At 42.8% G+C, this 21,530-nt stretch overlaps 1 protein-coding gene and 1 long non-coding RNA gene across 11 annotated transcripts in view; one reads left to right on the forward strand and one right to left on the reverse strand.

Moving 5' to 3' along the window:
* On the forward strand, positions 1-11,958 carry LOC117706535 (uncharacterized). Its single transcript, XR_013109890.1, has 3 exons — positions 1-2,137; positions 4,826-6,810; positions 7,072-11,958. It is a non-coding gene; the product is annotated as an uncharacterized LOC117706535 (long non-coding RNA).
* Positions 11,959-14,867: 2,909 nt separating this feature from the next.
* Arfip1 (ARF interacting protein 1) overlaps positions 14,868-21,530 on the reverse strand; it is a 79,855-nt gene continuing 73,192 nt past the window's right edge. For all 10 annotated transcript variants that reach the window (XM_034500523.2, XM_076932594.1, XM_076932592.1 and 7 more), the window contains one exon: positions 14,868-16,668. In XM_034500523.2, the coding sequence (XP_034356414.1) occupies positions 16,513-16,668 (156 nt within the window). In that variant the 3' untranslated portion in view covers positions 14,868-16,512. The remainder of the gene's footprint in view (positions 16,669-21,530) is intronic.

Below are 21,530 nucleotides of genomic sequence, written 5' to 3' on the forward strand. Positions count from 1 at the left end.
TTCCCTTCCCCTCTCCTTTATTTTCTTTTGTCTCAATGATGGTAACAAACTTTTCAGCTTTATTAAAGAAAAAAAAAGGTCTGGCAGACTTAGCTGAATGAAGGAGCTCTGTCTGGGAACTTGGAAGAGCCCGCCCACTCACTGAAGGAAACAGGGAAGTCAGTCTAATCACATTTTTTTTTTTTAAGTGACTTGCGACGATGCCAGGCAGAGAGTGAAGTGAGTAGTCCAAGAAAACTTATCCTGGACAAACCGGCTGCTGGCACCTCAGCTGCCGGGGTGGGAAGCGCCCTCTGTGGGAATGAAGTCATCCTACCCTGCTCTGGGTGCGCCCAGATAACCGACCAAAGCTTTCCTTTCCCAAGCTCTGGGGCCTGAGGACTCCAGCTACTCCTCAGGTCCTGGACTCCGACATAATTCCTCGACTCTTTCTGCAAGCCTTTCATAGGAAAAGAGAAAGTACTTGTCCAACCCAGCCCAGTATCCAAGACCCCAAAACTGAGGCAGACTATTTCTTGGCCTTCTTGAAGGTTCTTTGGCCATTAATTTAGTTCACGATTTAACACAACCCTCAAACGTTGAAAATATCAAGGCTGGTCTCAGGCTGGGAACACACTTTAGTTTCAGTGAATACTGATTGGTACCCAGGCAAGGGGGTGATGAGTGTTAAGTGTGAGCTTGTTTTTTCCCTTTTTATTTTATTGTTTATTAGTTTTGGTTTCTTGGAACAAGATCTCTCTCTCTCTTTCTCTCTCTAGGCCTAGATGTCCTTGAACTCACTCATTAGACCAGGCTGTCCTCCAACTCACAGAGATCTGCATAGGTCACCAAGCCAGCCCCCTTTCCCCTTCTTTAGTCTGAGGCTGATCTCCTCCCTCCATTGTTCCAAGCCCTGTATGGCCTGTGGCTGTAGGAAACAGGTGCTGAAACACCAGTTCCTTTCAGCTCCTATCTGTGGCCCCAATACTCCAGGAGCTGAGGCAAATGGAGAGTTTTAGCCTAGGAATTAGAAGCCAGCCTTGGCAACATGGTGAGATTTTTAAGAAAAAAGCCACGTCAGAGGAGTCAAGCCCAGTGGCCCATCCTCCTTCTCTGGCCTTTGATCTCCAACGTTGGTCCTGCCCACAGGCCTTCCCTCTACTTCTCTGGCCTTCCCTGGTGACCCTTCCTTTCCTCTGAGTGCAGTTACAAGGCTCTTACAACCCTTGATCTATTGTCCATTATAATCCCATGGGGATTGCTTCTGATTTTAATTTGGGTGCCTTTTTGGAAGAGAAGCAGTACAAACAAATACACATGGCCTTGGGTTTCCATCCCTTTGGAAGGGGCCCAGAAAAAATGAGAGCCAATTGTCTTCAGTTATGCCAGCGACTCAGATCCACATCCAATCTGGTGGTGACATAAGTCCAGATTCAATTCAATTCATCTTCCCCTCAAACCATTCTTCATCCCTCTTTCCTTTCCCTAATGGCTGGCTTGGGAAGTTCAAGTCCCACTGCCACCATACTAACTCTAGAGTCAGGTGCTCATCTGCTGCCACCACACGAGGGACACCCTGTGTCTCACTGTCAATCACCCACCAATCTTCCATTTTGATTTTCACCTTAGGGAAGTGTAACTGGGCACCTAAGTCCCACAGCTTAGTCTTCCTCCTCTTCACCAAATTCATTCAACCAGAAACAGCTGTGGGAACTGTTTATTGTACAAACAGGTCAATCTTAAGGCTTTCCACATCCATCTGTGTACTTCTTTGGGTCATGTGTGCATAGATGTGGCCTTCAGTCGATGAGGCAGGAGCACCCTGTGTCATCTCCGCCTCCCCTTCTCACAAGCAGCTTTGTGGTGCGGCCCCTCAGGATAGATCTTATTTATTTTGACTTGATTTCCTTTTGCACAGTGGATGGTCTGAAAGCTCTGGAAGAAAGCAGTGCAGAGCTCTCCAGTCTAGGAAGCAATGTGTTCATATGCTGTCCACACCTCCCCTACGTTTGCTGTGACCAGCAAAGAGCTTTGCTTCATCTACAATAGGAAAATGTGCCAACCAGCCTGCAGGGAAGGCTCAGAAGGCTCCTAAAGCAGTGTGCCTGAAGTCAGCCTGGGGACCAGACTCGTGACTGCAAGGTGGCAGCTGCCACTGGTGAGCGAATGGAGGGCAGTTTCCCCAGCCTCTTCCCAAGCAGACACTCAAAGCATGTTAGTTCCTTAGCATGGCTAGGGCATCACCCAGAGCCAGCAGAATGTCCTTTGGGACATATTTGCTTTTCCTGCTCTCTGTGCAGCTTGCTCTGCCCTCTTCCAGAATAAGTCTATTCAGAAAGTTCCATTCCTGTCACCAAATGCATTTTCTTTCTTGTGGCTTCCACTTCTGAGACATTCTCAGTTGCTCCCCCACCCCCACCCTCTGCTAGAAATAGTGTTTAATCTGTCATTAGGAATCACTGACTGAACAAAACCTTCACCTTGGCATGAGTCCATTTCGGCATCCATTCTAAAGCACACTTCATCATTATGAAGCAGACTTATTTGCTAAAGGAGTAGATTTAGCCTATGTGCTGACTCCACAGGTCCAAGGACACACTGAAGTCAGTTCCCCCAGGCACACATCTGAAGCAACAAGCTGACTTTGAATCCCTCTTCCCCGTCCCCCTCCCTTCATTCCTCCTCCTATGTTTATAATAGGCTGGTGTTTGCTGTCTTTTCATCTTCTTTCTTTGTAAAAGATACACCTGATGGGGCCACTTGCTCGGTGTTTAGCTTAGCCTCTTAAGATCTGGAACTGCAGAAAGAAAGACATGGCCAGTTCTATAGGAAAACAGTCTGTCAGATAAAGGAAAGGCTTATGAAATCACACAACAAATGAAACCTGTGGATTGTGGCTATCAGTCTGGGTGCAAACTTGACTTAAACACTTACTAGAAAAAATGCAAATGTCATAGTCTTACAATATTCCAAACAAGTTTTGTGAGATTCACCCCATTTTTGTTCAAATTAAGGCATATGATGTGCGCTAGTCGGTGTGGATGTGTGTGTATGCGCACATACGCAAGAGCGTGTGTGTATACATGTGCCATGGTGTGCATGTGATAGGAGCCAGTTTTCTTCTCCTGCCCCGTGGGTTCTAGGGATGGAACTTGAGTCACAACCTTGGTGGCAAGCACCTTTAGCCACTGAGCCATGTTCCACTCAAGTTTTTGTTGTTTAAAACTGGAAAAATGCCAATTTCTTTTCCCAGGCTACAGAATTTAAATAGTAAACTGCCTTTTTACCTTTAGTAAACATTGACTGGGCTCTGATCATTAAGAGGGTAGAACTTTCTTTGGTCAGATGCTAAGTAACAATTTCCAAATGTGTTCTCTAGCAAGTGCTTTCTCTCTTGATATCCATGGCAGCATCAACGACATCTCCCCTGAGATTGCACAGGTACTTGTCAGTAACTGTGGCTGTTTGTCTGAGGTAAGGGTCAAGAGATTAAAAATAACTCTTACCCAACATAGGTATGGAGTAATAAGATATCTGAGGACCCTTGTCCCTACCTGCCTGTAAAGCAAATTGTCCACTTTCCTGCTTCAGGGTTTGTGTGTGTGTGTGTGTGTGTGTGTGTGAGAGAGAGAGAGAGAGAGAGAGAGAGAGAGAGAGAGAGAGAGAGAGAGAGAGAGAGAGAGAGAAGGGGAAGGAGGGAGGGAGGGAGGGAGGGAGGGAGGGGGAGAGAGGAAGAAGGGGGAAGGAGGGAGGAAGGGAGAGAGAGAGAAAGAGAGAGAGAGAGGAGAGAGAGAGAGAGAGAGAGAAGGGGGAAGGAGGGAGGGAGGGAGGGAGGGAGGGGGAGAGAGAAAGAAGGGGGAAGGAGGGAGGGAGGGAGAGAGAGAAAGAGAGAGAGAGAGAGAGAGAAGGGGGAAGGAGGGAGGGAGGGAGGGAGGGAGGGGGAGAGAGAAAGAAGGGGGAAGGAGGGAGGGAGGGAGAGAGAGAGAAAGAGAGAGAGGAGAGAGAGAGAGAGAGAGAGAGAGAGAGAGAGAGAGAGAAGGGGGAAGGAGGGAGGGAGGAAGGGGGAGAGAGAAAGAAGGGGAAGAAGGAGGGAGGGAGGAGGGAGAGAGAGAAAGAGAGAGAGGAGAGAGAGAGAGAGAGAGAGAGAGAGAGAGAGAGAGAGAGAGAATTCTGGAAGGTAAGCACAGAGGAAGAGAAAAAAGGAGAGGGAGACAGTATTCTACACTTAATTTCCTCAGAGGTCTTCACTATATCTGCTATTTAGTTCATCCCAGTTCAATGTTTAGAATACACGGGCTGAGACAACACATTCCAACTTGGAGCAGAACACACAAAGGTGAAATATGCTCTAACAGTCCAGCATTTCTTCCCTTCTTCAAAACAAGCACGGGGGCCTGGATAAAGTTAGAACGCTCAAATGCTTGTTTATTCTGCTACTGGCTTCAGCTTTTCAAGTTGTTTACCCTTCCAAGAAGCTAGAAGAACAAACAGAGTAATTCGAAGCCATAACTCTAATCGTATAAGCAGTTCCCAAACAGAGCAAGGAATCAGCAAGTGTGTGTGTGTGTGTTTTCCTGTGGGGATGCCATGTGAAGACTTTGTAGGAGGTATAACGTAGGAGAAAGGATCAACTGTTGACTTAGTAACTTAAAAAAAAAAGAAAAAAATCCCTTTACGTCCCTGGGAATCAAGAGTATACTTAGTCTGGGGAGAGCTTGGAAGATAATGCTCTTGCAGTCTGTTTTAAATAAGCAGGCTCAATAATCATACTTAGGCTCTGATAGGCAATAATAAGACCGGCCCACAATAATACATGTTTTGTTTTGGCTTGGCTTGATTTTGGCAGTGTTTGCAATGGACCCCAAGGCTCCATGCGCCTAGGCCCTAACCAGAATCCTCACGCTTCTCAAGGGGACATCGAGAAGTAGCTCTAACTATTTTCCTGAGTGAGTACAGAGGGTGTTTTGTTGCAGATATTATTGGTCAAGTTTAGCTTGACATGGGGTACAAAAAGAAATCCTATGAAATGCTCAGGGTTGTAATTAGCTCATGTTTACATAGTTTTGTAAGCCAGGTCAGACTAATGTTGAAAGGGAGCTGGGTCTGTTGGGGTTAAAGCTAGGCGTTATCTTTCATCCTTTTCTTACCGGCTTCCTTCTGAAGAAATGGGGTACTAAATACTTGACAATCGGTATCTTAGGATGGATCGAAAACATAAATCTCTTTTATGTAGTGTTTTCTACATACAATCAACTTCTGTGCAGTAGCTATTAAACTGTTTATTAGCTAGTAAGTAAAACTCATTTGTACAACGGACTCTCCTGTTGATGACGGCTCAGGCCTGGGCTACAGAGAAGATCTTGCACTACTTCACATTTTTTTTTCTTGAAAGGCTGCAGAGTTTCTTCACTTCCTCAATACACTCTAGCCCTTTGTAGAAGGCACAGGTAAATGAATTTAGGGTTTTGAATAGCCACGCTTCCTGTAGGGTGACTGGACATGGTTACTCTGGATGTCTTCTTTACAAGAGGGAGGGCAATATATTCAGGGCAAGCCTACCTACACATGAATTCATTTTTATGCTGGAAATAGCAACACACACACACACACACACACACACACACACACACACACACTGCAATTTCTCTTCCCAGGAAAATTGCAAGCTACGGTAAATTCCTACTTAACCAAAATTTGGGATCATAAACATTTACAGCTTTAAAGGGAGTCTAAAGGCAGCAGAGGACAGTGGTAGGTGTCCACACACCTCCACCCCAGGCTCACATTCCCCACCATAAGGATTTGCAGTTTCCAACGTAATCCTTCTTTCTTTTATAAGCACCATGGCTTCTGTCTGTAAGGACACCAGTTTCTGAGAGTGGCTGTTTTGTCTACTGGACATAACTAGGTCTCACCTAAAGGAGCTCATGGGGAACAGGGACCCTGGGTTCTCCATGCTCGTGGTCCAGGGTCTAGAGGACTGGCTGCTGGCCCAGGGACCCTTGCTATTTATAGAGGTGGGGTAGATGTATCTAAATGAATCCGTCAGCTGGGAAAGCTGGGGCAGGGACGGGTATCGAGGGAGAATGGAGCTGAGGAGATTCTGACTCATCACAGTTTTTATTAGCATCTAGACTTTTAGCCAAAGCTACTGAGAAGACCAACAGGACTTTTATTTAAAAACACTCGGTATTTCTGGATGTGTCTCCTGTCATGAAAAGCCAGTTTCTTCTGCACTGAGCTGCAATAAAGGGCATATCTTTCAGAGCTGTTTTTGAGCTCCAGAAAGCCATTTGTATAGCTCCTGAGGTCTACCTGGATCACCTTGAAACAGTCATGCTCCCTAGTCTATGTGCCTGTATTTATAATCCACACACTTAGATGGCTGGGTATTCATTTCTTTTTCTTCTAAAAGGAAGCACTTGGGCTGGCCTCTAAATGGAAACTGAGGTCAGACAGTAAACGGCTGGATCTTCTAACAGCCCACCTACCCCTAGACCTACAAGTCTCAGATGACTCTGCCACTTCAACTGCCCAACCCTAGGGCTGAGGGGAGCTAGTCAGACAGAAGGAGAAAAGAGGCAGTCTTCATGATGGCTGGAGGCCTGTGCTCTAGAAAGCTTGTTACAATAGGACATTATGTGGCCACTCATGCAGTAGACACAAGACCACCCCAAACCAGTGGACCTAACAGGGCCCAAGACAACAGCTAACTGGTCTGGTCTGTACATTATCCTAATTAATCTCCATATTAACTTTAGCAGAGTTGTCTGCTGTCATTCATCTGACACCATGATAAGCACATGGAACTCCTGTTAAAAGCTAGAGAGGGTGAGTAAACCCTATTCTAGGAAAATCCTTATCTATTCCCAGGATACCCCACCATAGAATACCCAGAATCCTTCCCTCTCTTAAGTTTGCCCCTAACGTGAGTGAGCTAGCCAAATTCCTAGAGAAGAGGGCGACTGTCTCTCTTTTTCTGTCTTGCTCTCTCTCCACAGTCAGTCCCTCTTGTGTGTACTTACACCCTCTAATAAAGTTTCCCGTTATTTTTGCTTGGTCTCACTTCTGCATTTCTTCTCTGACAATAAGAACCTGAAAACTCTGGGAAGATGAGCCTCTCTGCTCTGTCCCCAAGAGGTCTCCAGCCATAATCTGCTGTTGAAAATGTCTCTGGGCGAAACTGAGTCAAGCCTGCAAGCATTCTATGTTGTGTGGACTGGTAGTCGGGGTGAGTGTTAAACTTGAAAGCCTACAAAGGGATTATTGTGCTCTAAAATTGGTTGATGTAAGGTTTTAGTTGGGCAGCAAGAATGGGATCGTGTTCACAGATCATGCTTCAAAGAGCAATATATACCCCTCTCCTCAGCATCCACAAGCACAGAACTGAGACTTCCTATCTGGTTAGCTAGCAGCTTCCATACTCAACTATAAATATGTTCTCTGAACTGGTCCTTCTCTTCCCTACAACCACCTACTGACACCAGTGGGTCTTCAGTCACTCAAGGCCAGAGGCCTCAGTAATAGGACTCCTTTCCGCTGAGAACACCATGTTTTGACATGCAAGTCCCAGGGAAGGCTACAAAACATTCACAGCTCTTGTCTTCCACAAGCCTCTATAGTACGGAGGGAGCCGTCAGATAGATAGATGCAAGCTCTTTGAAGCAGGGTATAAAAACATGAAGGCAACAGTCAGGCATCATAACATTTTATGGTGAACTGAAGAGTAGGCTTGCACAGGCCGGTTAACATTTCAGAAGACATGCCGGTGCTTGACCCAAAGCAAGGCAGCCCACAGGTGGACTGAAAAACAACACTAGCTCTCTCACAGTGCTTGAGAAGGAGTGATGAAGATGGGCTTTTTTTCCCCCCAGGTGGAATAAAAACAAAAACAAATAAAAAAACCCCAAAACATAGCAAAGAGAGTGAGGACCAAAGCATTTCATGTGGAGCCTCTACTGTTTTAGTTACACCAGGAGAGGACCCCGACCCCGACTTCAACTGAAGACAACTTAAGTATGCCCTTGGGAAGAAGGCAGCTGTCTGGTTCTTTACAGCTTAGAGCCAAACTGCTTCCACAAGCCCAGGCTAAGGCTGCAAAGAGGACGAGAGAGGAGGAAAATACTGTAATAATGAAACGTCAGCAGATTGGTCATTGTGAATGCTTCCTTAGCTTGGGTGAACCCAATTCACCAGCAGCGAGCAGGAATTCAGAGAGAAGAACGAGCTCCAAGGACTGAAGAGGCACAGCTCTTCCTAGAATAAACCAAGGTCATTGTGGAGGTCGCTGGCAAGGAAGTCTCTAGTGGCCTGGACTCCAATGATTTGTGTTGAAGGGAAAAGGACTTGTTTTCATTGCTCTGCTCGTGGGCACAAACAGTGACTCTGAAGTCTTGAAAAACCCCAGCACAGCACAACAGCCCATTATGTCACTGCGGTTTTGTTTTAAAAGGACAAAGAGGCAAGTTAGGGCCAAAGCCTGCTGCCAGCCTGAACGCTGCACTTTCCCTCCTCTCCTTGTGAGTTTAGGCACCATCTCAGTGCACCAAGACTTTGTTTTCTTTTGTCATATTAAGAGCTGTTCATATTATTTCTAACTAATTTATTTTACAGCTGGCTTAGTCAGGGAAAAAGAAAAAAAAAAAAAGCGCCAACTAAAAGTCACAGAGAAACTCCCGTCTTTTTGAAAAGCAAAGACACAGAGATGAGGGGGGTAGGGATGCTGCCCTGGCATGTGATTCAGGAACCATGTGGTCCTCTTCAGGGTGTGAGTGGGACCCTGATGAAGGTCAGCAAATACTTATGACTGTTTAAGCTCATACACTTAGAGCTCCCGTGATAAACTGCGGTTCTATAGTAACCACTGCCATGGTTAGACCTCCATGCCCAAACACTGCCTAGGTTTCTGTGGCTTCTTTTGTGACTATGAGGCAGCTAGGACATCTGGGTCTTTTCCTAGTCTTAGCTGGGAGAGGACTGATGGAAGAGAGGACCTGGGAGAACACACATATCTGTGATTTATCTTTATACAGCCAAGCTGCTGTTAGTTTATTAGTGTGAGTTAGGGAAAACCTGGCTACCTCAAAAGAGTACATTTTTAGATAAAAAAGAATAAACCATTTTTAAGCAGTCAGCCAGATTTTGAGTAACTAGAAAGTGCAGAAAAGTACTATACTATACTATACGCCTGTTCATGAGCACAGAGCACAAAATCCAGACAGAAGGAATCATCCTAATTCAGCTAAAATACAGTTAGCTTTGTTTTGGGTCTAATTCCCTTGAACTTTTAAAGAGCTAGTTAGAGAAGGGGGAATGCCTGGCTTAGGGAATGCATTTCCAAGCCTCGGTTTCATTTGCTGGACACATTCTGTGTCTTCGCTGGCTGCTGTTGTCATCTCTGTTCCTTTCACATGCTGGGGTAGGTGGTGTACATTCTAGAATCTTTATGCATGGAGCAAGAACTGTCATTGACTATATTTAAAAAAAAAAAAAAAAAAAAAAAAAAAAAGGCCCACTGCCACCCTAGTGGGAGAAGAAAGACTTGACAGAATCCTATTGCTATTCTAAAACAAATTGCCACTTAAACATTAATTTTATTAAGAAAACTTTAAGTTGATTACTATTATTAAACCCCACATATACACCACCCATCTATCTCACTAATAGCATTATGCCATTATTTAAGAAACTTTTTCCTGTTGAGCACGGAAGGGCATACTTTTAAATTTAGCACCTAGGAGGCAGACGGACGTGATCTCGAGTCCTGGCCAGCCAGGGATACATAGTGAGCCCTTGTCCCAGAACACCAAGTAAAAACAGGCCTGTTCCTTTCTCCCATGTACAGACACTCACCAATATGCTGCCGCTAACCCCTTTAGAAGCAAAGTTCATGCTCCTTCCATGTGTGCCCTGGGCACACATCTAATAACGGTATCCCCCATAGCAGCAGAGCTAAAGATGCAAAACCTCTCACACATAAAACACATTCAGAGGACTCAGTCGTTCTCTCAAGGTTTCATATAGCTGGTTGGCTTTTAAAACTATGGACTACAGAGTCAAGGTAAACAAAATTGCATGTGTGCCTGTCTCAGGAGGTCAGTGTCTGGCCATAGTAAGTATGTATTTCTCAAAGAAAGTTGTAATTACTATACAAACTATAGATAATATGTGTGTATATATGTAATATGTATATATACATATGCATATATATGTGTGTATATATATGCATGCATGTATGTATGTATGTATCTTTCCAATGGGAGAATAAATGTAGAGTGGTGAGTGGGCTGTCTAGATAACTCAGCAGGTAAGAGCGTTTGCTGCCAAGCCTGGTGACCTGAGTTTGAGTCCTGGAACCTACGGGGCAGGAGAACCAACTCCTGCAAGTTGTCCACTGTCCTCCACTCATGCTGTGACACCAATATGTCCACACACAAAATAAGTCAATGTACAAACAAATTTTAGGCGAGGTAGCATATATAATTTCTCTTATCACTCCGTTTCAAAACCGTCATATTTCACATCTCTTTTTAGGTAGCTCAACTGGACCATTTACCACCTTTTCCTACCTCACTGCTTGCTGACCCTTCTATGAAACCAGCAAAGTTGACTTCTTTCTTCTCGCCACCGCGAGGGTCTGTAGTTCCTTTGGCGGCCACTTCAGACACCAAAGCTCCAAGACAGCATGAATATGACACGGTTTACTTTTCTGTTTGTCTATGTAGGTTAGGCCCACATTTTACCATGACATGATTTACACAAACACACGTGCACATGTAAGCCAGAAGCAGAGCAATAAGAAAATGTTACAAATGTCACCTTTAGAATCAGCAAAGGTTTTTAATTGTGTGTGTGGTCCAGGTTGATGTCTGATGTCCGCTCAGTAGCTTCGCCTAGGTTTCTGAGAGGCTCTTTCACTGAACCCAGAGCTCTCTGACTCACCTAAAATGGTGGCCAGCAAGCTTCGGTCTCCAGTCTCCTAGCACTCGATGTTACAGGCAGATTGGGCCCATGACTGGCTTGTATGTGGGAGCTGGGGATGTGAACTCTGGACCTCATGCTTGCACAGAAAGCACTTTATGACTGAGCATTTCCCTAATTCCCTAATCGGGTGTCTTATTCCTCTTAGACTCCCCCCCCCCAACCCCCCAATAGAGTTTCTTTGTCTGGCTCTGGTTGCCCTGGAACTCACTTGGTAGACCAGGCCGGCCTCAAACTCAGAGATCCACCTGCTTCTGCCTCCCAAGAGCTGGAATTAATGTGTACCACCACTGTCTGGCTCTTAGACCTTTCTTGTGACTCAACAATTCATGGTCATTTGAACAGACTTAAGCTCAAGTCTTTAACAGAAGACTCTATTTCCCAAAAAGCATGTTGGGACCAAACAGAAGTTTTAAGTGTTTTTACTTTTGGTGGTCAGTTTCACAACTGTCACCCAAATTCCCAGCTCCAACAGTATATTAGTAAACTAAACTGCAGTGGTGTTAGGGTTCTCAGACTAGGCCTAATTTCCCTTCCCTATGGGGATAACAGAGTAACAAATAGTTCTTCCTTATTATACATAACCCTGAAGAGCAGCCTCTGTTTCTAGTCCTTCTGGGACTACTTGGCAGTTTATCATGAAGAAGCATTTATGCAAGGAAACCTGCTGAGCAGGAAACCTTTAAGTGTGAACACAGAATTTAGTGAAAGTGGTTTGCATTTTCTATTTAAATAATTAGCTCCTGTGACACTGTAATAATAGTTAAGATTGCATGGCCTTGGAAAAGCTTGGGAACTAATTCAAAATTAACTACATCTTTGACCAGAAAACAGTGAATTCACAACTACCAAAGCCCTAGACCAACATAAACACCTGTAATTTAAAAAAGACAATCGGAAATATATTTAAATTTTTTATTTATGTGTATGAATTGTGCTCGATAGTCTTATGTCAGCTTGACATACAAACTAGTTACCTGAATTGATGAACCCATAATTGAGAAAATGCCTCCATAAGATCCAGCTGTAAGGCATTTCCTTAATCAGTGATTAGGGGGCAGCATGTTGTGGGTGGAGCAATTCCTGGGCTTGTGGTCCTGAGATCTTTAAGAAAGCAGGTTGAGCAGGTAAGCAGCACCCCTCCATGGCCTCTGCACCATCTCCTGCCATCAGGTTCCTGCCCTGACTTCCATCACTGATGAACAGCAATGATATGAAAGTATAAAGCAAATAAGCCCTTTCATCCCCAACTTGCTTTCTGGTCATGGTGTCTCACTGCAGCGACAGACACCCTCATGAAGACAGGAGTGTACCAGTGTACGTTTCATTTATTCGGGTGCCCTTGGAGGCCAAAACAAACAAACAAACAAAACCCGGAGCTGGATCCCCTAGAACTAGCATAGGCGGTTAACAAGAACCTGACATGGCTGCTGGGAACTGAAATCAGGAACAGCAGCATTCTTACCTGCTGAGCTCTCTCCAGTCCCTCACCCCACTGTCTTGTCTATAGAAGAGCATGCCTGTGTGTGGAAGTCAAAGCACACATTGTAGGACCCCCCTTCCATCACATATGTGGTGGTTTGAATAGGTTTAGCCCCATAGACTCGTGTGTTTGAATGCTCGGTCCCTATATCGGGGTGGTACTATTAGGAGGTGTGGCTTTGTTGGAGGAACTGTGTCACTGCAGGGTAGGCTTTGAGGTTTCTTATGCTCAAGGTCGCCCAGTGTGACACACAGAATCCTTCTACTGTCTGTGGATTAAGCTATAGAACTCATGGCTCCTCCAGCACCATGTCTTCCCTGCATGCTGCCATGCTGATAATGGACCGAACCTATGAAACTCTAAGCCAGCCCCAAATTAAATGTTTTCCTTTGTAAGAACTGCCATGGTTATGGTATCTCTTCACAGCAATAAAACCCTAACACACTATCTGAACTCAGGTCATCAGGCTTGGCAGCAATTACTTTTCCAGATGAGCCATCTTCCCCTGCTCTAGATTGTATTGTGTTAGAATGTTTGATTTTAATAATTGCTGTTTGGGGGCTGAAGAAATAGCTCAGCCTTTAAAAAGCGCTTGCTGCTCTTCCAGATGACTTGGGTTTGGTTCCCAGCATCCACACGATGGCTCACAACCACCCCTTACATCCAGGGAATACATATTTTTTCTGAAATTCTGGGTCATCAGGTACACATTTAGTGCACATATACACATGTAAATAAAACACTCATATCATTAAATAGCTGAATCTAAAAACAACATTAATATAAACTAAATGCTATTTGATGTCGGGCTTGCCTATGATCCTTACACTAGAGAAGCACAAGTAGGAGACTCAGTTCAAAGCCATCCTTGATCACACAGCAGGTTCACGTGGGACCTTCATGCAAAGACGTATTAAATGAATTCTGGCTTGAGATTATTAGGACAGCATTTCCCATAATTTCTGAAATGTCCCTAAGCACATTTCAGTCATTTTATACTACACACTTAGACAAAGTTGTGTTCTTGGTGTTAACAATTGACTAGAAAATCAAAATCCTGATCAGCTCTGCAAAACGAAGATGCCACTCCGTAGCACTGGATACTGTGGTTTTTTTTTTTTTTGCTAAAGATGAGCAAGTGCACTCATCTCATTACTGTGTCAATCTGTCCCCATCTCCAATAAAGTATAAAATTATATGTATACCAAAGAATTGTTTTAAATTAGATGTCATAATTTATCAGGAAATGTTTGATCTGTATCCTTATTTTATCTGCCTATATACTTGGGACCACCAGTCTCTCAGGTAAAGTCAATGTGGTTTTGACACATTTTGGGGGGTAGGGCACAGAGTGAGAAGTCTAGACTTAACCAGACTGCTCCTGCAAGTCTGGGGTCTTTTTCAGACTCTGATTTAAAAGACAGAGGCCAGAGAGGTGGCATAGTGGGTACTGGATGCACAAGCCCAATGCAGTGTGCACCTGAAGCCTCAGCACTCAGCCTGACCGGGGGAGCAGAGACAGAAGAATCAGCTGGAAGCTCACTGGCTGGCTAGCGGGCGCACAAAGTTTAGCAGACCAGTTTCTTCAGTGTATGTTTTCCCAGAATAACTTCCATTTCAGTGTGAGAAAGGCCATGCTCCCCACCTCCCCCCACTGTCCTGAGGCACATCTCCAAACGCCTCAGATTTTGTTTATCCTTTATCTTCTGGACAGCAGCTCCCTTTATAACACCCACAAAGTGACTCCTGCTGACTCAAGAGTCATCCCACTTTCTACAGTTTTGCTTTAAAAAGTATGCTCAGTTCCTACATATGCTTCTGGAAATGGGTACATTTTTCTCCTGAAAACAAACCAGAACCATCTTTAAAGTGTGTATGCATTCTGATAGCCTGTCTTCTCTTCTACAAACAGACCCTAAGAATAACAGACCTGGCCAAGGGATAATTACACCCAGGTTTATCATACTAACAACCCACCAACTTAGACACCTAACTTCAGGTCTGTCAGGTGACTTCCTGCAGATGGCAAGGGAGTCCCTACAGTCCACTTTATTTTGCTACAGTTGCTAGGAACTGCCTTTGAAACAAAGTGAACAAAACCCCATCTAGCATGAAGTTACACTTCTTTTGCCCATGTGCTCACTATTCAGAAATCACTGTTACTTTTAGCTTTTTTGAAAACAATCCACTAATCCATGAGTCTATTACTATTTAGCTCCTTTCACTACAACTGCTGTTGAAACTTGGTGAGACTGGATGTGTGCAGCTCCTGAGAGATTCAGACTGAGAAGAAACAATGACTTAGAGCATGGCAGAGTAAGCAATAGAAGCACACGCCCCCCCCCTCCCCCCAAGAAAAAAGTATATTCTCTCAAGTTCCAAATGGTTATTTCTTATTAAAATTTATAAGGCCAGGGCAACTGGATACTGCAGCAGACACTTTAATAAGAAGACAGAATTCCCACCAGAGGCACACTCTGGGGAATGTAATAACCATCACAAGTTACTCTGCTGGAAGAATAAAATGAGCTCTCTCAGAGTGCACATACACAGGAGGGAATGATTTAAAATAGGCTCATGACTTACAATCACATTACACTGTATTAAGCACTCAAAACAGGCATATTAATAAAAAAGGCCAGCTAAAAGGCATTGGACATATGTAACACATCATACAGTCTACAAAGTTCACGTATAACAGTAATTTTAAGTACTTCATTTCAACACAATAGAAATAACAGGTCAAGTGGTATCTCTGAAAATACTCATTTATATGTATGACAAAATCAAGGGAACTTTACATTTAAACAAGATGACATCACTGAGGAACCACACAGTAGACAAGCCAACCACATACACACAAGCAGAAGTGCTGCACAAGTGACCCGCACTGGTTTCCCTTCCTATGACCGCCATACACGTTACTCAATCTTCTCATTACCCAAGTGGGAAAAATCCTCCCATGATCCCCTTCTTCAAGAAGAATCAAGAGAAACCAAACAAAAGATTCAAAAGTTGGTTTCGCCATCTACTTCAAGTGTGGTGGTTTTACGAGGACAAAAAAAATCCCAACGTTACAAATGAGTCAAATGTTATCCATAGAGGTTTCTTCATGTATGTACAATGGTTGGGTAAGAATTACTGCATGTGAGAAGGCACGTATCTGTGATTTAAGGCTTAACTGGTATAGTCACACATGGAAGCCAATGAACACGGTCTGGAAATTCTCTTTTATCAAAACGGAATTTACTCCCAAACTAGCTTTATAATCTAAAAATGTCTACTCTAGAAACTGCTAAGAATTTCCATTTCTATGTCCACATGTTAAAAAAAAAAAAAAAAAACCCAAACCTACCCCTCTTAGGCAGATTTCATTATAAATCAAAATTGCTACCACAACTGTCAAATTCATAAGTTTATACATGTCATAAAAATTATGACAGTGTGATTCCTGGGCCTTTAAAATATCTAAGCAAAATTACAGTTTTACAGATTAATTTTTAAAGTGTACCTGCAACAAGCTATGGGCTAATCAACCATTTATTCGAGCTGTCTCTTGTATGACACTGCAGGACACCATAAAACTTACTCTGCAAAATAGTTTCTTTTTTCTTTAAGATAATACATGAACATGAACTTCTTAAAGATGTTGAATATATTCATATATAAAATATCTGACATTGATACAAATCACGTAAACGTTCCTTGGAAAACTACAGCTGGCCCTCATTTCTGGGACCAAAAAAAGCCTTGAATTTTTATCTTGTCAGTGCAAATCTATATTAAATATTTCAAACTACAGAAATAGCCATCAGCCCTCACAATACAAAAGGGATTTCTCAAAAAGGAAAATTATTATGTTTAGAATTATAGAAATTATGTTTAGATAAAAATCACCTACCTTCCCATCAAATTTAACAGCTCAATTGTTATGTATGAAAAGAGAAAAATAAAAGCTATCTGTGCAAGAGCCACTACAACGGTGGTCACTTCACTGCCTCCCCAACACTACTTAACTCTTACTAGTTCATTAGTTGTTTAACAATACACTGTTCCTTTTCCAGGTGAGTTTACTGTTCTTCAAGCCAAGACGGGGCATCCACTCCAGGGGTTTTCAACTTGACATGGAACTGCTTAAGTGTCTGTTCAAGCTGCTTCTGATTCCCAGCAAAGTAGGCGGCAACGGCACTGTGGAAAAGGACCAGCTGATTGCGTAACACTTTAACCTGTGGACAGGGCAGAGCGACAGGCCAAGCATTATACCACAAGCAGCATACCGACAGTGAGATTAACTATATCCTTAATTTACGTGTCACCCAAAGAACTACTCTAATATAACAACAATGTTCACAAATACCAAGTACACAATGTCTGTTCAGTGACCTTTACACTATCTACAGGGGACAGGTCGACTTGGGATATTTTGTTTTTGCATTTCTGGAGATAGAATTCAGGAACTTGCATTTGGCTAAGAAAATACTCTACCAATGAGCTAATATCCAGTCCTGTTAACCATTTCCAAACAACATTATTGATACTATTAACAAAAAATACCACCATATTTCCTTCTGGAGGTAAGTATATTTAAGCCATGTGAGGTATAGAAAAGGGAACATTATCTACAATTAGCATGCTACAATACAGCACCAGACACGTACCATGTATGGGCAGCATTAAGACTAAGCTTTACACAAATCTGGGTAGACTGAATACTTTTAAATGCTGCCTTTTTTTTTTTTTTGTAAGAAATCAAACAGCAGCAAACATTGTCCAAAAAGTCAGTTTATTTAAACTCATATAACTCAGTTATTTTCCAACTACTTATTACTTACAGGGATACCAAGAACACACCAACACTGTTTTTAGATTTACTTTTTACATACCCCCCTAAAAATGAAAGGTAAACATGTAAATAGCTTGGTTACAGAACATATAAATAATTTAGTAAGATGTTAACGCCAGCACATGCAATGGAAAAGATTGAATAGTTATTTTACCAAGGACTATATAGAGGCTAAATGAGCACATGGAGATACGGCCTACATCCTTAGTATTGGGAAAATCTACATTAACCCCACATGGGGAGCCCACCACGGTAAAGATGCAGAGTGACTGAACTCCAGCACAGCTGTGGAAAAGTCTGTCGGGTTCTTAACAGCCAAGCATATCTGCAACCCAACTGCTCCTACAGAAAGTCCTACGGTGAGCTCTGCCCTACAGACAGCACGGCAGTAAGACCAAAGGCCTTGTGCATACCAGGCTGTTACTCAGCCTAAGAGCTACGCTATGCTTCAGCCTTATACACATCTTCTTATTCAGAGAATTAACTTAATAAGAGGTTATCACTCAGTTAAAATACGTTATTAGTTTTAATAAATACGGTCATATTGTGAGGTACTTCAAAGTAATTACCTGGCCTCCCAATAAGTCTAGAAAATAGGAGTTGCATCAAATATACCCAAATCTTGAAACAAAAGACTAACTTAAGCATATGGAGACAGGGTGCAACAGGCCATCCTGTAAGAGGTGCCCAACTACTAGGATACCAAGAATTAACTTTTCTCCCCACACCCTGCTATTTCAAAATCGACATTTTGTGTTTTCCTTGTCTGTTACCAATATTTCCAGGAAGACGCCAAAAGAAAAAGAAGCTATGAGCAGGCCCCCCTCAGCCCTCCTCTAGGTTCCTGAAATATCACATCATTAGCTCACATGCCTGTCAGGCCAAAGCAACTATGAGCAGAGAAGGAGAAACACTATTAAGATACCGGGGAGGGTCTGGCACCGGGAAGGGAGAGAGACCAAGAAGACAGTATGGTCAAGTGAGGACAGAAGAGGAGAGCTCCATGTCTGACTCATTTGATACAATTCAGCAAATCACAGATGAGTAGAAGGCTAAAGCCTTAGGAAATGGGGGTAGAAAGCTACTAAGGCCTTGTTGATCTCCAATACACGCACACACTGACTTGTTTATGAGTGCTGACTGGGCATCTGCAGTCTCAGCTTCTCCAGCAGTGGCAGAAGCATCTCAAGAGCTCATACTTTTGAGGTCAGCCTGTACCACACATTTAGAACACATCTCAAACAACAGACAAATATCAATGCAGAGGTTTTCTCTCCTTAGGCAAAAATGTCTGCTGCCTTCTATACTGACTTACACCGTTCACTTACACCCTTCCTTCTCTCCATCTTCCCTTTCCTCCCACGTGGCTGCGCTCTGTTTAGATGTGGTCACACATATTTAGTCTTCCAAGGTTACCTTCCCAGCATTATATTATCATATATTATTATATTATATATTCCCACTATTCTTTTAAGAGCTGTACCTTGAACAGCAGTGTAACATTGTGCTTAACTAAAAGCAGGGCTCTGGAGCCAGTTAGGTGGTTTGAACTCTAGTCCAGCTGTGAGACTTCAGGCCAGTCAGTCACTAAACCTCTCTTGTAGGAACATGGTATAAGAATGAAGTGTGTAAGATTTCTGAGAGCTTATAAGAAAATTCCAAGAAACCAAGACAAGAATCTTGTGACCTCAGTTTCTTCAAAAACACAGAACTGTTCTTACATTATGCTTTTGTGCCCCTTCAGGGTATCAGATAGGAGTGAACTTACTTCAAATTATTCATCACAACTGGCTATTGTTATTTGTTTATATGCCTCTATGGAAAAATATGTTATCTGTCACATGTGGCTTGCCTTTGTGATTGGACACTTTACTCACTCCTCTTGACCCGCAGAGTATAAACTGGCAGATGCTCTGAATAAAGCTGGCTACTGTATGAGACTTTAGTCTCTCTCATTTATCAGCTATATTCTCCCAGGTCCCACTGGCCCTAGAGTGGTAAGCACTCTCTAAAACAACAAAATTGTGGATTACATAGATAAAAATATATAATCTACAAAATCCTTGTAACAAGTGTCCTCCATTTACAGATTTCTCAGAGAGCAGTGTCCACTGACCAAATGCTGGGACTTTAGATTCATCCACGACTCCATGCTGGTCATAAAGGTAATTAAAGACAGCAGCAGTGACAACACAACAAAATGCTTTACTGAAGAAGGGCCTGGTGACATGGGGAGGGGGCAGGTGGAAGGAGGAAATATGAAAGTTGTTAGAGGAAATGAAGACAAGTATGTCATTCGCATGAGCATCTGAGCTCTTAAAGCTAATTTTCAAAAGAAGCTGGGAGAGTTAGCCATCTTCTAAAAGAGTTTGATGACCATGGGCTTGAGAGCACTGGATACACGGAGGTCCAGAGACAGGCTACGGCAGAAACTTCCCAGAAATGATGCAAGAAACACAGTGAACAGAATCCCTCTCACACCATTACCTCCCTCCTGACCTGTTCAGAATTAGTTCTGTCCATTCAGGTGTTCCTGGGTCCAGAAGACAAACAGTGTGTTGGAAGTGCAGATAGGTATTACAAGAGGTTAACTCTTTAAGTTCTCTATCAGACAATAGGGCTCACTACACTAGTGACAAAATGGAGCCAAGAGTGGACAGAAAGTCATCTAGGGAGCAGAAAGCCTTGTGCCTTCTGGTATTTGGACACGATGTAATACAGAACTGACTGAAAACAAAGGCCCATTCACCACTATTCACAAAACTGTTTTCTTAAATAGCAATGTATTATTGACATCATGGAAAACTAACTTTTAAGAAAAAATTATAAATCTAAAGTCTTAAAAAAATACAAAATTCTGATCTCATTTACCTAAGAGAAATGTTTTAATGAGATTTATAAATTCTTTTACAAACTGTAAGCAGTAATCTGCTCAGCTTTAGATAGAAGGGCTGCAGCAAAGTTCATCAGAGTACAGCCTAGCATGTGTAAGGCCCAGGAGTCAATGCTGTTCCACAAAAGAGAGAAAATCAGGATTTTAAATTTAAGAGGACAGAAAACAAGAACACTTTTTAAGTTTAAGATTGTTTTTAAAAAAAAAACAATCACTCTTATCAAGTAGTTTTTCGACCACACACAACAAAGCACAGACGAGTTCTGACAGGATCAAAGTGCCAAGTCATGACAAGAACCCAGAAAGCTTACAAGAAGCAAAGTTAAACCCAAACACTGCTATTGTCTTGAGATTTTACTCTGAACTTTTCACTAAATGTAACCAACCCAAGAGACAGAAACTACTAAGACTCAGTCCAGGACAATAGTGCCCCATTTCACATCCCAAACTTATATACAACACAAAATCACAAAATCTGGCAAACCAACTTGGAAGATGCTCAAGGCTAGTGGGATCAGTGAAATGTAGAGTCAAGGAGCCCACAGACACCACCACATTTACAGAACAGGTACAGTGCAGCACCTTGGTTTAGAAGCACACACGTTTGTAGGTGAGTCCTCTTGAAAGAAGAAGGTGGTACTATTTATTACATTCCTCTACCATACCCAACAGAAACCTGAAATTCCAACTCTACCTTGCACATAAGCTGGCCACTTCTAACCAGGAAGAATCAGAAAACATACATGCCTATGAAGTCCTAGTATTTGAGTAGTGGAGACAAGGGAGGGTCAGAAACTCAAGGTTACCCTCAGCTATAATGTGAGTTCACAGCTAGCTAGCCTGGGCTACATGAGACACTGTCTCTAAAACCCAAACACCAAATCCCTAAACCTACCAACCAAACATAAGCCCTTAGAACACATTACTTTGTTGGAAATATGAGCACAACTGATAAACTAACCTGGTCAGCCTGTTGTGCTTGTCCAGCCACAACTCGATGTCATCTCCACTCATCTTCTGCAAACTGCTCTAAGCAGTTTTGGTTAAGAAAGATTTGGATAAGTCTAATTTCAAAATCAGCCCTCAACTCACAGTTCTCTTTGCTCATGGTTTAGAGACATTTTTGTCTGATTTCTGAAGAGAGAAGGAAGCAATACCATAACCACAAAACACTTCCCCTCTACTTGGATTTAGAAGAAAAAACAGTAATATGAAAGGCATTTAACCACGAGCTAAAAACAACTAGCATATGAGCAAATATTTTCTCCATCACATGATTCCTACTTTGTCCTTTAAGGATGATGGGAGGTAACTCATGTGCTTACGTTAGCTCACTTTCTCTTCTTAGCACA

This window comes from Arvicanthis niloticus, chromosome 4 (genome assembly GCF_011762505.2).
Source record: "Arvicanthis niloticus isolate mArvNil1 chromosome 4, mArvNil1.pat.X, whole genome shotgun sequence".
Classification (NCBI taxonomy): Eukaryota; Metazoa; Chordata; class Mammalia; order Rodentia; family Muridae; genus Arvicanthis; species Arvicanthis niloticus.